Here is a 17,149-nt window from a genome sequence, read left to right on the forward strand (position 1 = left end):
AATACAAACATTTTATCGATCATTTTTCAAAATCGTCAAGGTTATACTAAACCTTTTAAATGGCTGCCCAAGTAGCTTAAAATGTCTATATCTATCACCAATTTCACCACATAAACACCAAGTTTCTAAATTGTCGACAATGGTGTTAGATTATCAGTTTGAAAATTTGACTCGTTTACTTCTTATCAGGCATGCTAAGTACTTACCACGTATTTAAAAAGTTAACTACAACAAAATAAAATAAAACAAACAAAACGTTTGATGTTCCAACTGGAATAGGCAAGGGACGTAATCCTCACTCAACACTAACAGTTGATATGGTTGTGACCCTTTTAGCTAGGGGAATTAGGGTAAAATTGTGCAAATTAGTGATGAAAGCACCAAATTTGGTACAAAGTAACTTGAGACCATTATTAATCGATGTTGATATAGAACCACATTGAGAAATTCCTCTAACAGTGTAAAAATATGAGCTATATTATAACAAAGGGGCGTAATCCATGAAATATTTGTTGACAATTCGGCGCTTTAAAAATATATTATTTTTAGCCCGTGTAAGCGGTTGATTATTTTGGTTTAAATAATTATAATTGTTAAAAATGTGACTTTATGTGATATAGGAACCGTATGGGCCGGTAGCATAGCTTTATTATGAGGACTGGAAGGGGGATGTGGGGGTGGGAGAGGATGAGATGGTGCTGGTGTCAATTTTACTTGTGTTGGTCGTCATCGTGGTGAAGATGATGGTGGAAGTGGAAGTGATGTTGGTGATAATGATGATGATGAGGTGATTGTTGTGATAATAGTGGTGATGATGATGATGATGATGATGTTGATGAGGTGGTGGTGGTGCTGATCTTGGTAGTGATGATGATGATGATGATGATGATGATGATGATGATGATGATGATGATGATGATGATGATGATGATGATCAGGATGGTGTTGATGGTGTTGTGATGATGGTGGTGGTGCTAATGGTAATGATGATGATGATGATGATGCTGATGATGATGATGATGAGGTGATTATGGAGATAGTAGTATTGATAATGGTGATGGGGATGATGATGAGGTGGTGGTGATCGTGGTAACGATGATGATGAAGATGAAGATGATGATGATGATGATGATGATGATGATGATGATGATGATGATGATGATGATGATGATGATGAATATGGTAATGATGAGGTGGTGTTGGTGATAGTGGTAGTGATTATGGTGATGTTGGTAACTCTTAGTTTCGAAAATGAAAAACTTTCTTGGTGACGTATATTAACATTTTTGGTAACAACAAGAGATGAAGTGAGTAGAAAAGTGCCAGAAGACAATAGAGAATAAAAATGTTTCGCAGCGGTGGTGGGGTTTGAACCTGCGACCTTATTGGTACGACAACTCCGCCTGGCATTTTTATATGATTAGGATCCAACAAAAATCATATTTATTAGACAAATGACTGTGGAACACATTTTTCTTGGAAGACTTGAGAGAATTCAACACCAGCCTTTTCTAGTTTATCCTGACCTCTTTGAATTATTTTAACGGGGCAAGATAAAGCCAATATCTCGTTGTCAGCTTTTTCCATGTGAGTGTGTTCAAGAAAACAATATGTTGTCTTATTGAAGGCTAAAAATGTTTCCTTTCCTGGGGTTAGCTGTCGAGGCCTGGTAGTCTGTCTCTGAACCTGATTGGGTGAACATACGACTGGGTGCAAACTCTTTCTCAGCATTCTTTGCTATACATCTTGATTAATTCTGACAATTTATGGACTCTCTCTCCCTCTCTCTCTCTCTCTCTCTCTCTCTCTCTCTCTCTCTCTCTCTCTCTCTCTCTTTGATCTGTTCTATACTTGAATGTTTTATATATAGCATGGCTCCAGAAAGGAGAGCTTTTGTGAAACACAACGAATAACAACTTGCAACAACTTAACAGAAAACATGAATAAACAACTCCAAACAGATGTTATATTATTAGACTTCAATAAATCATTTGACGAAGTCAATAACCATACTCTGGCTATTAAACGGCGGAGATATGGAATCATGAGTAACACACACGACTGGGTAATGGATTTTCTCACTAATCGTAAACAACTGAAATAGCAATGTCAGAGTCAGCTCCAGTACTACAGGTATGCCCCTAAGTACCGTACTGGGTCCCCTCTTGTTCCTTATCTACATCAATGATTTGCCTGAAAGATTGTCGCTCGGAACTCACCTGAGACTATTTTCGGATGACAGCCTTTTGTACAGAGCAATAAGGCATAAGAAAGACTCAGAAATTCTTCATCGGGACTTTGATTCCAGAAAATTACTCACAAAAGGAAGATAATACACAATACACCACAACTCACTATAAGAAATCGCCAAAGCAAAATATCTCAATCAGAGTAACAATAAACAATCGCCTGACCTGGAAAGACCTCATTGCAAAATATGCAGGAAGGCAAACTCTACCCTGGGATGCTTGAGAAGAACCCTCTTCGGCTACAAAGTAACCATAAAAGAGAAATGCTATAAAGTTTATGTTAGACCAACACTCGAGTAAAGCGGTAAGGTATGGGATCCCGATCACACCTCCGAAAGTAGGTAAATAGAATCAATCCAAAAAACCTTATAAAATTCGTTCAACAAAATCCTCAAACAAATCAAAGTCATATATGACACTGACATCACATTTGGAACCATTGAAGGAAAGGTGAGAGAAGAATAAACTAAATGTATTTTACAAAGGTCCTAAAAATCAGGCCAGGTGTCATTATACGGCCTCCAACAGAACAAGAGGAAACCTGGCAAATTTATGTTGCCACAATCTAGAGTGGACTACCATCTTCACTCGTTTCTGTCCTCAACTATAAGACCTAGGAACAATTTGGATAACTCCCAGAAAAACAATTGGGAATGCTGCTGCTGAGCCTTCCACGAGGAAGTTTCAGCTTGAAGAGGAAATGAAGGAGAAGAAGAAAAAAACAATTTCAGCAACAGCAAAACTAGAACTTGGTTTGTTTTGGTAATATTCAGCATTTTTAATGTTCATAAAACGGACATGACAAATCTTCTTCTGATAATGAACTTCCTGCGCAATCAAATCACCATTTGAGAACATGGAGAGAATCTGGACATCGTTTATAATTTCTGCAGCCACGCGGATATTTTCGTTCATGTCTCTTGTCATGATTGAATGGAGGGAAGCTTCATTTTATTGTTGCAAAGCATACAATGTTTCCTATTTCTTGTGATAACCTCATCTGAGGGAAAACGCATATTCTGTCTCCTTGGACAGTAGGATGATGAGAGAATGTCTAGATCGGGATAATTTGACGTTTCCTTGTGATTTCTCATTTTTCACAGCAAGCCTTCTGATTTTTTGTGGCCGTATATCAAAGCGACATAATTTGTGCCAGTTGGTATCATTTTGCTTCAGGACCTCCAGTGTATCCTCAGTGCGGTCTTCAACAGACAAATCTAGCTTGTCACTATCATTTTCCAATCCGTTAAAAGTCTTAACACCATAGCTGGTAGAACGCTACGCTACAAAAGTCACGTACGATTGACCACAATATGTCCGCTTTGACAGAGCTGGGCATTCTAATTTTTAATTTTTTTTTTTTTTTATCTCGACAAATGAATCATTTTGACCAATCCATCTCAATACTGCATTTTGCCATTATATAATTGTTAGTAGTTAGTACAAGATTTAGTACATTGTCAATGCCATGATTTAATGGGTTAAGTGACTTTATTACGGGATTGTTGGTGATGGGGATGAGGCGATGTTCATGACGGTGATGTCAAAGATGATGATACGGACATTTTCAACCTGAAATTTGATTAGAACCATACTTTTACGCAAACCACAATAATAACATAACTATGTTGAATTAGTGTGACACATAAACATTGATGCTTAAACGATATCTAGGTGCTCGGTATGCTGCTAATGATGATGATGATGATTATTATTATTATTATTATCATTATTATTATTATTATTATTATTATTATTATTATTATTATTATTATTATTATTATCATTATTATCATTATCATTATCATCAGTATTATTATTATTATTATTATTATTATTATTATTATTATTATTATTATTATTATTATTATTATTATTATTATTATTATTACTATGAGGTGGGTAAAAGGCGACAGAATTCAAGTAGACACCGTTTCGTGACCTCGCCGACCCGAAAGCAGACGACACAACTTGCAACCGCAGAATGCGATGCATTGTTTATAGATATCTTCACATGATAATTAATTAATTTTAATTTAAAAAGACATTAAGAAAATACAAATTATACTCTTTGAAAGCTATCGGAATATACAAAAGATATGAGAGGGGGAAAAAATCTTTTTTTTTTTTTTTCGTATTCGTATTCGACCACCACAACTTTGATTTCTTCGATTTCACAATCTCGTGTTCCGCGTTTCAATGCCGGTAAAATTTGAAATAACCAAATTGGTATACTTTTGGATGTTAAAAAATACTTTTGAAAATTATGTTACTCTCTTCGTAAATGAATGAATTTGATAAGTTGTATGTTATGAATAAATGATAAGTTATATTTCCGATTTCGATTTAAGCAACAGTGTACATGTGTACTCGGTACCGATGACGTAGTCTGTGACCTTTTGACACCATAGCAAAATGTCGTTGTGAAGGCGGCAAGTTTCATCACCACCATGAATTTTTACACGATTTAAATTGCTAATATCTCAGCTCTTGGAGTGATGAGAAAGTGGTTCTATATCACAATTTAAACCTTTGAGCACGAACTTTTTTTCAAAAAAAAATCATGCTTTCATCACTAATTTGCACAATTCGGGGGTTTTGTGTCCCTAATTCCCCCAGCTATTTATAGCGAAACCTGTCTTAAGCATGGCATTGTGTGAAAATGATTGATAGAAGGAAAGTCACAAGATAAAAACGTTTTGAGTTTTACTCTCGTCAAAGACGTCGTAGGTATTATTGTCTCATAAACTAGCCCCCCTCCTCTCAAGAACATCGTTACGCTATGAAACTCGGCAACTCATATTTCCTAATGATTGGTAAAACTCTGAAAACGTGTGTATGAGTTCTCTTACAATATCGTAAACTCCCTTTACTTCTATAGAGCAGTAAAGTTAGGTGCCCCAAACGTAAACAATAACAAGTTGCTTGTGATTTCCGTTAGGGACCGGAATAATTTACGCACAATATAGGTCTCCCAATTTTGTAGTTTGAGTTGTAGGCAATACACTTTCAGTATTGAAAATATGTTTACATAAAATCTAACAGTTGCAGAAATAATAATATAAGGCTAAATTATTATGAAAATCAGGCTCCGAATAATTCTCGTTTTGTTCACACCAGCGCAATAATTTGCTCTGGTCTAAAAATAGATAGACTGTAACTTTTGATAAATTTTAGAAAATTTTACCTTTTGTTCCATAAAATATCCATATCTAGACATTATTTGATGCATGATCGAGTATTTATGAATATGTGTTTCTTTTGCCACCTAACAGCCAAATTTTAAAGGTTATTTTTTTCTATTATTTACATTGGAACGTGAGCTGTCAAGACAGGAACATGTGGTTTGCCACGTGCTTCTCGACCTTTGTTTACGTTTGGGGCACCTAACTTTACTGCTCTATAATCATAATAATAATACTACAAGCTGCACTGATGAGATGTATTACTTCGAAACTATACAGTTTGTTTTGAACACACACACACAACACACATACCAATACAAACACACATACACACACACACACACACACGTACACATGCACACAACCACACCAACCTATAGATAGTATGCAGATGACGTCACTCAGGCCTTTGTTATTGTTTTTGCCATCCGCGTTTGTGAGTTGTTCTCACTAAACTGTATTAACCAGACTATAAAAGTTCATGGTTACACAGAGTTTGTGTGTTGGTCCGTTATACTTCCGGATGGCAATGTTGTAAACTCCTTGGCCAAGCTCATTCTATCTATTGATAGTATGCGCTTGGCTAAGAAGCTCATAACATTGCCATCCGGAAGTATAACGGACCAACACACAAAACTGTGTGTATACATGAACGTTTATAGTCTGGTTAATACAGTTCAGTGAGCATTACTCATAAACGCGGATGGCAAAAAAACAATAACAAAGACCTGAGTGACGTCATCTTCGAACTATCTATCTATCTATATATATATATGTATATATATATATATATATATATATATATATATATATATATATATATATATATATATATATGGTATATGTAATATGTATATAGTATGCGCTTCGCTAAGAAGCTCACAACAGTGACATCCGGAAGCGTAATATGAATACAGTTTAGTGAGAATTACTCACAAAAACGGAAGATAAAAACAATATATAGTATGCGCCCGGCTAAGGAGTTCACAACATTGCCATCCGGAAGTATAACAGACAAATACACAAAACTTTGTGTAACCATGATCGTTTATAGTCAGGTTAATAGATAGTATGCGCTTGGATAAGGAGCTCACAACATTGCCATCCGGAAGTAAAAGGGATCAACACAAAAAAACTTTGTGTAACAATGATCGTTGATAGTCCGGTTAATACAATTTAGTGAGAATTACTCATAAACGCGGATGGCAAAAACAAAACAAAAAAAAACCAAATACCTGAGTGACGTCAACTTCGAACTATCTTTTACAAAGACCTGAGTGACGTCAACTTCATTCTATCTATATAAGAAGCTCATAACATTGCTATCCGGAAGTATAACGGACCAACACATTAAACTGTGTGTAACTTTGAATGTGTATGATTTGATTAATACAGTTTAGTGAGAACTACTCATAAACGCGGATGGCAAAAAAACGATAACAACGACTAGAGTGACATCTTCTTCATTCTATCTATAGATAGAACGAAGAAAACATCACTCTGGTCTTTGTTATTGTTTTTTTGCCATCCGCGTTTATGAGTAATGCTCACTGAACTGTATTAACCTGACTATAAACGTTCATGGAGACACACAGTTTTGTGTGTTGGTCCGTTATACTTCCGGATGGCAATGTTATGAGCGTCTTAGCCAAGCGCATACTATCTATAGATAGAATGCGCTTGGCCAATGAGTTCACAACATTGCCATCCGGAAGTATAACGGACCAACACACAAATTCTGTGTAACCATGAACTTTTATAGTCTGGTTAATACAGTTTAGTGAGAACAACTCACAAACGCGGATGGCAAAAACAATAACAAAGGCCTGAGTGACGTCATCTGCATACTATCTATAGATAGTATCCGCTTGGCTATGAAGCTCAAAACAAGTATAACGGACCAACACATAAAACTATGTGTTTCCATGGAGTTTTATAGTCTGAATAATACAGTTTAGTGAGAAATACTCGGGTCTTTGTTATTGTTTTTTGTCATCCGCGTTTATGAGTAATTCTCACTAAACTGTATTAACCAGACTATAAAAGTTCATGGTTACACATATTTTTGTGTGTTGGTCCATTATACTTCCGGATAGCAATGTTGTGAGCTTCTTAGCCAAGCGCATACTATCTTTAGGAGAAAAGTGGGAGGCATGACAATAATCAACTTGTAATTTTGGAAATCTCCCAATGGGAGCGATCTTTATTCAGGTTTTCGTCCAACCAAGTCATCAATCACATGATTTGTTGCTGTACAACGATTGGATATTTCTTTAAAAATGTAAACACGCTGCTTTGTTTATGAAAGTTGTAAACATACACATGTGTCAAACAGAACAAAATGACCAACCGTGATGTTAGATATTTCGAAAGCCGTGAGCACTTTTCACTATGTGGGTCACTTTGAGCACACTTTGCAATGTGACCAATGACCTCGATCACGTGGAAAGTTAATATAGATCGCTCCCATTAATTTTTGATCAACTATTTCCGCATTTTTACACACCGAGGACATTGAAACATGAACTTTGAAGAGTTATATTATTTATAAAAAATAGTTTGATTGTTTGATCAGATTACTTGACTTTGAATCGAAATTACAGTCAAAGACTTAAAATTGAAATTAAAATTGAGTTTTATATAGTGCAATATCCATCAAACGTATTCAAAGCGCTTTGCAATACGTCCCTGGCAAACACCATTACTTAATGTAGGGAACGAGACCTGACGGCTGTTTAGCGATATCATAATTTTTTTTCAGACAGACACAACGCTGTTAACGGCCACTGACTCATTTTACACCGGAGTACTTTGAGAGAATGTGAGTAAAGAGCCTTTTCCAAGGACTAAACGATGCGCCAAGCAAGGCTCGAACCCAGGACCTTTCGATCTTAAAGCGAGTGTCATACCACAAGATCACATAGCCTCACTTGGGACAAGTCAGGGACACGAATCAAGGAGACTTCGAACAGTATGGGAGACATCTGACAGGTACTTAAAAATGTCAAAAAATATCATTTAAAATATTAAGGTGGACGAAAACCAACGAGAAAACGTAACGTTCATCTTTCTTCTTTTAGATTCAAATATTTATATTATTGTATTTAAGTTATTTGAAACAATAAATTTGTCAGGGTATCATGGCCAATAATATCTAATTCGATTGTAAGTTAAGCTTTCAAAAATTCGTTTTAAAAATCTGAATGTCTTCAGAGCGGCTTACGATGCCTTTAATCTTGAAGTTATTAAAGATGAATCGAGCATTGTTGATAGGAAAAATAAAATATTAGTCTGTGGTTTGAAAAACAAAACGTGTTTTCCTATAAAATGGTATATTAACAAAACTTTTCTTGAAATTCATTTTCATCTTTAACATTTTTTCCTCGGCGACCAGACGACCCGTGAAAGTAGTCTTTTCTTAGATAATCACAGAATATTTTTGTCCAACATATTTCCATTTTAGGCCCTAACATATTATTTGTTCAGTTGATTAACTGTACGGCTTGTTTGATGTTCTTTTATCAGCCATGACATGTGTAGTATTTTAACACGTGTTTCGTCAAGATTGAATCCGCCTAGTTTCATCAGTGTCAAACCATCGCAGTCAAGAGAAAAGATTAAAAAAGGAATCCACAATATTTGATCTTATCAACAGCAAATGGTTGGTTTAGGAAATCTCAGAGACAGTCATCTGTAGCTTCTTTACTTTTGTTCCCCTTTCGGCTTTCTAGAGTTAAAAAAATATTGACAACTGCTATTTCCTATGCCAAATACTAGGGCAATAGTTTCAAAAGAGCATAAGAAGGCATCTGCGAACTTCAAAACACACTTATAATACTCATTAAACCTACTGAATGGATAATAAAAATAAAGCCATAAATCTTTTATTTTTGTCCAACTGTGAATAAGTTTAAAGTTAAACATGAAAGATATGATCATGTTCCTGATAAAGAATATCTAAACTGTACAAACACCGATTATATTATTATATACTTATATAAGAAATTAAATTAAAATAATTCATAAAAAATATTTGCCAGTCATCTCTTTTTGAGACATCGTTTTATGTAGCCCCATAAAAGCTCGATTAATATATAATTCAGTGGGCTTTTGAATAAATATGAACGATAGCAAAATATCTCAAAAGTGTCACGTTACTTTGGGGCACGACGCTATATATATATATATATATATATATATATATATATATATATATATATATATATATATATATATATACGAGGATGAGTTAAAAAGTAATGGGACTCTACTTATTACTTTAAAACTAATTGAATCAACAATACCGTGGATCAAACCTCACATTGAAGATTGAATTTAGCCGAGTAGAATGCTACTTCTCAACATAGTCTCTGCAACTCTCAAGAGTCACAATCTATCTTTTTGTAATGTCATGTTTCCGACCTCGAAAAACAGTTGACTGAACTTTCAGTCATTTTTTCACTACTGTCTTGGCCATCGTCATCATCTTCAAAGCGATGTTCCCTCATTGCCTCCTTCAGTGGACCAAAAAGATGGGAGCCTAAAAGTGTCAAGTCTTGTGAATACGGAGGGTGGGACAGCGTTGTCCATCGATTACTGCCATTTTCCTAACATAATATGTGTGTGGAAGGACAGTTTCATGAAGAAATAGTACTTGTTCCATCTCCAAATCTTGGCTAACTCGACGAATTCTTATTTTCAGTCGCTTCAATGTCTATTTATACCTATCTCACCAAGAGAAGTTCTTCTGTCAGATCTGATCAATGCTTCTGTCTTTATTTGATTCATTGAGTTGACACTGTTTGGACGGCGACCATAACAACATTTGTCAGATAAAGATATGATTTAGGGTGTTTAAGGTTAGGTGTTGGATTGCATCTCATTTTCTTCTAAATGACGAGATTCACGTTCAACCCACCTAAAACACCGACTCTACAAAATGCCTGAATTTTCTAAACTTTCCCAAGCCGTTAAAAAATTACTCGACGTTTCCTCTTCGAAAACAAGAAATTCAATGACAACTTCCTGTTGCTGACGGAGACGGACATTCTTGGAGGCAGCCTTTTTGAACTGCCAAAACTTTGTCAAAATTTGACAGAATTAAAATTTGCTTAGGTTCAATTACGCCAAATATGACGTCACATGAAAAAGAAGTGACCCCAGTAGAATATTTGCCCCATTACGTTTCGAGCCACCCTCGTATATATATATATGTATATATATATATATATATATATATATATATATATATATGCACATACATACACACGCACACACACATACGCGAGCACGCTAGCTCAGATGTCTGATGGAAGGAAAGCCTGGTTTGTAAAAAGAGTGCTTTTGTCAGTTTATGTTTATTATTTACACTCGCGTCTTACATTTCCAGGCTGTTGTGTGTTCTCCGTCTGTAATTGTATGATAATATCCAAATATAGGCCATTTCTACATTTCTGTCTTGCAATCAATACTGGAATTTGGCCCGTTGTTGTTAATACTAAGATGTATTCTAATCATTGGTTTTATCGATTTTATAATTTACTGTATTATACTGGTAAAAAAAAGAAACAGTGCCTCAAACTGAAGTGTGAAAATTCGTTGCTTCCACATATTATAGATAAATGAAACTGTCCACTTAGAGACTTTGTCTTATCGGTAAACGATTGGTGATTTATTTTGTTACATCTGTTATGATTTACGCGTTTCCACATGAACGTGAAAACAGTCAATGACCATAAAACGATGTTTTGTATCAATAGCGGGTATGTCCACCGTTGGCATTCATTACAGCTTGGGATCGTCGGAGCATGGATGATATCAAGTGCTGTCTTTGCTTCTGGAAGATGATGTTCCACTCTTCCACCAATGCATCAGCCAACTGTTGACGGCCACTAAGATAGTTCTTAGTTGACGTCACTCAGGTCTTTGTTATTGTTTTTTGCCATCCCGTTTTTGAGTAATGCTCACTAAGCTGTATTAACCCGCCTATAAACGTTCATGTATATACACAGTTTTGTGTGTTTGTCCGTTACACTTCCGGATGGCAATGTTATGAGCTTCTTAGCCAAGCGCATACTATCTATATATATCGTTTGCGCTTGGCTAAGAAGTTCACAACATTGCCATCCGGAAGTATAGTGGGCCAACACACAAAACTCTGTGTAACCTTAAACTTTTATAGTCAGGTTAATACAGTTTAGTGAGAACTGCTCATAAACGGAGATGGCAAAAGAGCAATAACAAAGACCCGAGTGACGTCAACTTCATTCTATCTATCATTGCTGTGAGTTGTTTTCACCTTAGTGGACTTTTATGAAGAGTTAAACGATGCACATTTTCGTTTTTTGTGACTAATATATTATTATGGCTAACTGATGTTTGTGTGCGGTTATATTATGGTCTTATGGTATGATACTCGCCTTCAGATCGGAAGGTCTTGAGTTCGAATTCTGCGCAAAGTTGAGTCTTTGGGAAAAGTCTCATTGTCCTCGGGTGTAGAATAATTAAATTTTTAACAACTTTTTCTCAGTTGGAAAAATGTTGTAATATTTCCTAACAGACGTCACGTCTCGTAATATGTGTTGCTGTTGACTCGAGATTCCTTGTAATGAGCTTTTGCGCTATATATATGCTCAAGTATCAAGTATAAATCTTTCATCTACATTTCTATTATTTGCTTGTCGTCCTTGCTGTTCATTTTGATAACAACTGACACGCCGCCTCTAGACTATTTTGAGTATTTATTTACGGCTATGTGGTCTAGTAGTGTGACACCCGCTTTCGGATCGGAAGGTCATGGTTCGAGCCTCGATCGGCGCATAGTTAAGTCCTTGAAAAAGGTTCTTTCCACACATTCTCTCATCGTATTCATGTGTAAAATGAGTACATGGCCGTCAACAACAGCGTTGTCTCTATCGGAAAATTTGTAATATCGCCTAACAGGCGTCATGTCTTGTTCTATATGTTACGTGTTGCTGTTGGTCAGGGACACTTTGTGCACATTTAGTGGATATAGCGCTATATAAAAGTTCTACTTTTTTATGTAAAGCGCCAGTGGGCAATTCGTATTTGTAACTAGACACTACATTAATTCATTATATTATTATTATTATTATTATTATTATTATTATTATTATTATTATTATTATTATTATTATTATTATTATTATTATTACTATTACACTACTACTACTACTACTACTACTACTACTACTACTACTACTACTACTACTACTACTACTACTACTACTACTACTACTACTACTACGACGACGACGACGATTATTATTATTATTATTATTATTATCATTATTATTATTATTATTATTATTATTATTATTATTATTATTATTATTATTATTATTATTATTATTATTATTAATTATTATCATTATTATTATTATTATTATTATTATTATTATTATTATTATTATTATTATTATTATTATTATTATTATTATTATTATTATTATTACTACTACTATTATTGTTAATATCGTTTTTGTGCGATAGATAAACATTTCCCATTTCTAACATGCGTGAACCAAATTTTTAAATCTAAATATTGATATTATGTTTTAAACATTTTTCTTTTTCAATTTGAAATTATTATATTTCATAATTTTTGTTCATTTTAAATATTAGAAATACAATCATGAACATTTCATAATGTCTTGTCGATAAGATTTCCAATTCGGGAATTACACAAATGAAAAGTGATCTATATTAAATTACTTTTTAGTAGTTCTAATTGATAATTTTATATTCCTTTGCTTATTTTTTTTTTTTGGGGGGGGGAGTTTATTTAAATTATTAATGTTCCACAATGTCATTGCTTCTGATTTTTCAAATAAAAGATGATAAGAAGCCATCATTAAGTTTAATGTCAGGATTTTAATCACAAGACGCCATTGTGTTAAAGAATAAACTGACATTTTGACAGGAAATGAAGAACATTAAATTATGGTGGTCATATTGTTGATGAAGCTGATGATGATTATCATGTTATTATTATTTTTGCTGTTTCTTATTCATGATGATGATGATGATGATGATGATGATAATGATGATGATGATGATGATGATGATGATGATGATGATGATGATGATGATGATGATGATAATGATTCTCATGATAATAACAAAATAACAACCATTTGGAAGATTTTAACGAGGCAAAGATCAAGACGTTTTAAACGTAGTATACATTATTCGTCATATTAACGAGAGAAAAATCATTTTGTCAAGCATTTTACAGAACTTTCGAAAAAAGTATTATGTTGCCTGTTAAATATAATAATGGAAACGCTATTTTGGACGTAAAGAACCCAGACGATTGTTCAGTAATATAAGTTGAGTAAATCTCAACTTTTAGCACGTCAAAATCTGCAATCCGTCGACCTAAAGATCGAGATAGATTGCTATTGATGTGCATCAAATGTTTGCTATGTGACTGCTATAAATTATAGGTTATGGACGGCCAATGAAGTTATGAGGCCGCCTGTCTCCAATAATGTAGCTCAAACAGATTATACATGATTGAGATTGTCAAAATGGATGGAGAATTTTGAATGTGTATAAAGTCAAGTTCTCTGTGTAGTTGTACTACACTGTAAGATATTTTTTTTGTAATCTATTTTAGTCATGGCCAATACTCATGGCTATTATGAGAAAGTGTAAGTTAGTATTGCAATGTATAATCTTATCAAATCAGTTCTTCTTTAGATTATTATTTTCAAACCAAAGCCTCAAACAAAGCTATTACAATGCAATAAATTTACATGATTTAGAACTTTGGAACATTCTAAATTATATCTCAGACAAACCGAGATAAATTTACCTAATATATAATGCTGTGTTATTCTTCTCACAAAATACTTCACAATATCACAAAATGCAAGGCCACTATTTATTTACAATATATTCTCATTATTTCTATATATGGGTCAAAGGTGAATACAATAGTTTAATTGTAAGTGCACCATTTTTATCAAGTTACTATTATTGTTCAATATTATAGATTTAAACATGGTCATGATTGCAAAGACAAACTGACTATAAAATGCAAGAACAAATATAAAGTATCAATAATAAGAAACAATTACTCATAAAACATCATTAATAAAAAACCCTTAATTCATATTGCCCAATAATTAATGCAGTAATAAATCGACTACTGACAGGCCGAAGCAGGACTGCTGCAATCAGGCATCCATGGAGTCTGGAGAAATTAGCGGACTACCCACACTGTCAGGAAACGCCAGAGACAGTAGACTACATTGTCTCTGGCGTTTCCTGACAGTGTGGGCAGTCCGCTAATTTCCCCAGACATTGCTCCGATAGTTTAGAGTTTAGAGCCAGTTACTCAGTTACCATGCGTCATTACGAGGGAAGTGACGATACGACCTTTGAAGCGTATTGTCAACTTAAGGGCTGAAGAAGAAAAACAAAAAAAAATGTAGAAGAAAATAATGATAATGACGATGATGATGATGATGATGATGATGATGATGATGATGATCATGATGATGATGATGATGATGATGATGATGATAATGATGATGATGATGGTGATGATGATGATGAAAGCCACAAAATCATCAACAAACACGGAAAACCCAGAATAATTAGCTTTGATCCATAAGTAATATTATATAACAAATGTTGCATTCAACACGACAGCAAAGATTTCTGGTTCACTGGCCTGCAATGTCATTCTCAACATGAAATTCATTAGTTTGGATCTCTAATCGGGCCTTTCTATTCATCATCATCATATCTTGTCGCGCCAGTGAGTCAGCCAGTCCCGGGCAGTCTGGTTGCATTCCCTCAGTTTAGCATTGGTGCAGTGAGGTCCCAGCGAGCATTCGGACAGGATGTGGTCCATGGTCTGTCTGGGGTGACCGCATGGGCATTCAGTGCCCGGTGAGATTTTTAATTTAAAGAGGTTGGTGGCGGTGTTTCCCACCTTTGCTCTAGCTCTGTTCAACGCCACCCATTCTTTTCTCTTGAGGTCTGTGCCTGCTGGGAGCTTTTCTGTTGGGGGCTGGAGGGCATCGTTTGCTGTCTTGTCCCATTCTATCCATTTGTCCAGGCGGAAGAATGCTGAGTGGTCTGGGTGAAGGCTCTCTACTGTGAGGAAGCTTTTTCTTGATTTGAGCCTGCTTTTGGGGCAATTGTGGTCATGAAGGGGGTGTCTCTGGTCCATTTCCTGTTTGTATTTTTGTATTTGGGCATGAGTTTCCCTCCGGATGTGTGGTGGGGCTATTCCTGCTGCACGGTAGACCAGTGGTAATGGTGTTGCTCTCAGCTGGCCCGTTATGATCCGGCAGGCGTTGTTGAGCTCGGGGTCTAGCTTGGAGGCATGGCATGATCGGGCCCATACAGCTGAGCAGTACTCCGCAGTTGAGTAGCTGAGGGCCAATGCTGTGGTCCTTAGAGTTTTAGGGTCAGTTCCCCAGTTCATGTTTGCCAGCTTTCCAAGGAGGCTCCAACACTTTTCAACATATATACAAATGCCTGAGTTCCCAAATATCCGCCGATTCATATATGCTGATGACCTATGCCTCGCAACACAGGATGTGTCCTTCCAACCAATCGAGAGCAGACTGACAAATGCCCTAGACACCCTTACAAAGTACTACACTAAAAACTCGCTGAACGCCAACCCAGGGAAAACACAAGTGTGTGCATTTCACCTCAATAACCACCAAGCCCACAAAAAACTTAACATCAAGTGGAATGGCCAGACATTAGAGCACAACTACCACCCAGTGTACCTCGGAGTGACGCTTGATCGAACTCTGTCCTTCAGAGAACACGTGAGAAAGACCAAGGCAAAAGTGTCCACGCGTAATGCCCTCCTTGGAAAGCGGGCCTTTCTATTGTCAAACGTATATTCGCTTAAAGCAAAAACTGTTACTTTCCTTTCTAGCCAGACTATTATGTAGATTAAAGGTGTATTATTACGCCAACAGCAGCGTTCAATATGATCCATGCCAATGTATACTTATATGCAGGTCTGATAACCCAGTTAATTGTGGACTCAATTTTGTAATGAAAATGCTCTATAACAAAACAAAATATAGTCCATTATAAATCAAGCTCATAATACTTGCCTTCGGATTCAGACCTGCTAATAATATAATGTATACCTAGGTCCATACAAATGTTAAATTTTATGAAACAATCAACACACACGCACTCCTGTATCGTTACTATTACGCTTATTTATCTCAGCAAAAATGAATCCATTGTTTAAACTCGACGAACAGGAGAGTCCAGTGATCCGTGGTGACTTTTGAACAATAGAATTGCCAGTTTTGCTGTCCGTGCTTACTGATGTTGACATATCGTTGTTGCTGTGGAATCCATTTCTCCACAAATGTCGTTTTTCAAGAGCACACATTTGTAGGAACGTTCGCGTGTCCTTAAATTTGGAAGAGGCTTGTGACCGTTGGACGACACAGCTACCCATCATGGTGGATTCCTCGGACATTGAACGACGAACACGTCTTGGAGGAATCATGTAAGTTCCTGATGATTAAAAAAAACATATTCAAATTGGATACATAAGATATGTAGAGACTTCTTGGCTAAGAAGCTCACATATGCCATCCGGAAGTATAAAGGACCGCCACACAAAACTATGTGTATCCTTGAACGTGTATAGTCTAATTAATACAGTTTAGTGAGAATTACTCATTAACGCGGATG

The 17,149-nt window shown here is 35.7% G+C and overlaps 1 protein-coding gene across 1 annotated transcript in view; it reads right to left on the bottom strand.

The window, feature by feature from the left end:
* Nucleotides 1-14,811: 14,811 nt before the first annotated feature.
* Nucleotides 14,812-17,149, bottom strand: part of LOC144966526 (QRFP-like peptide receptor) — a 69,776-nt gene continuing 67,438 nt past the window's right edge. Inside the window, exon 4 of the mRNA XM_078903158.1 lies at nt 14,812-16,969. Coding sequence (XP_078759284.1) covers nt 16,623-16,969 — 347 coding nt within the window. The 3' untranslated portion in view covers nt 14,812-16,622. The remainder of the gene's footprint in view (nt 16,970-17,149) is intronic.

This window comes from Berghia stephanieae, chromosome 2 (assembly GCF_034508935.2).
Source record: "Berghia stephanieae isolate SIO BIC M18660-M18661 chromosome 2, UCSD_Bste_1.3, whole genome shotgun sequence".
Lineage (NCBI taxonomy): Eukaryota > Metazoa > Mollusca > Gastropoda > Nudibranchia > Aeolidiidae > Berghia > Berghia stephanieae.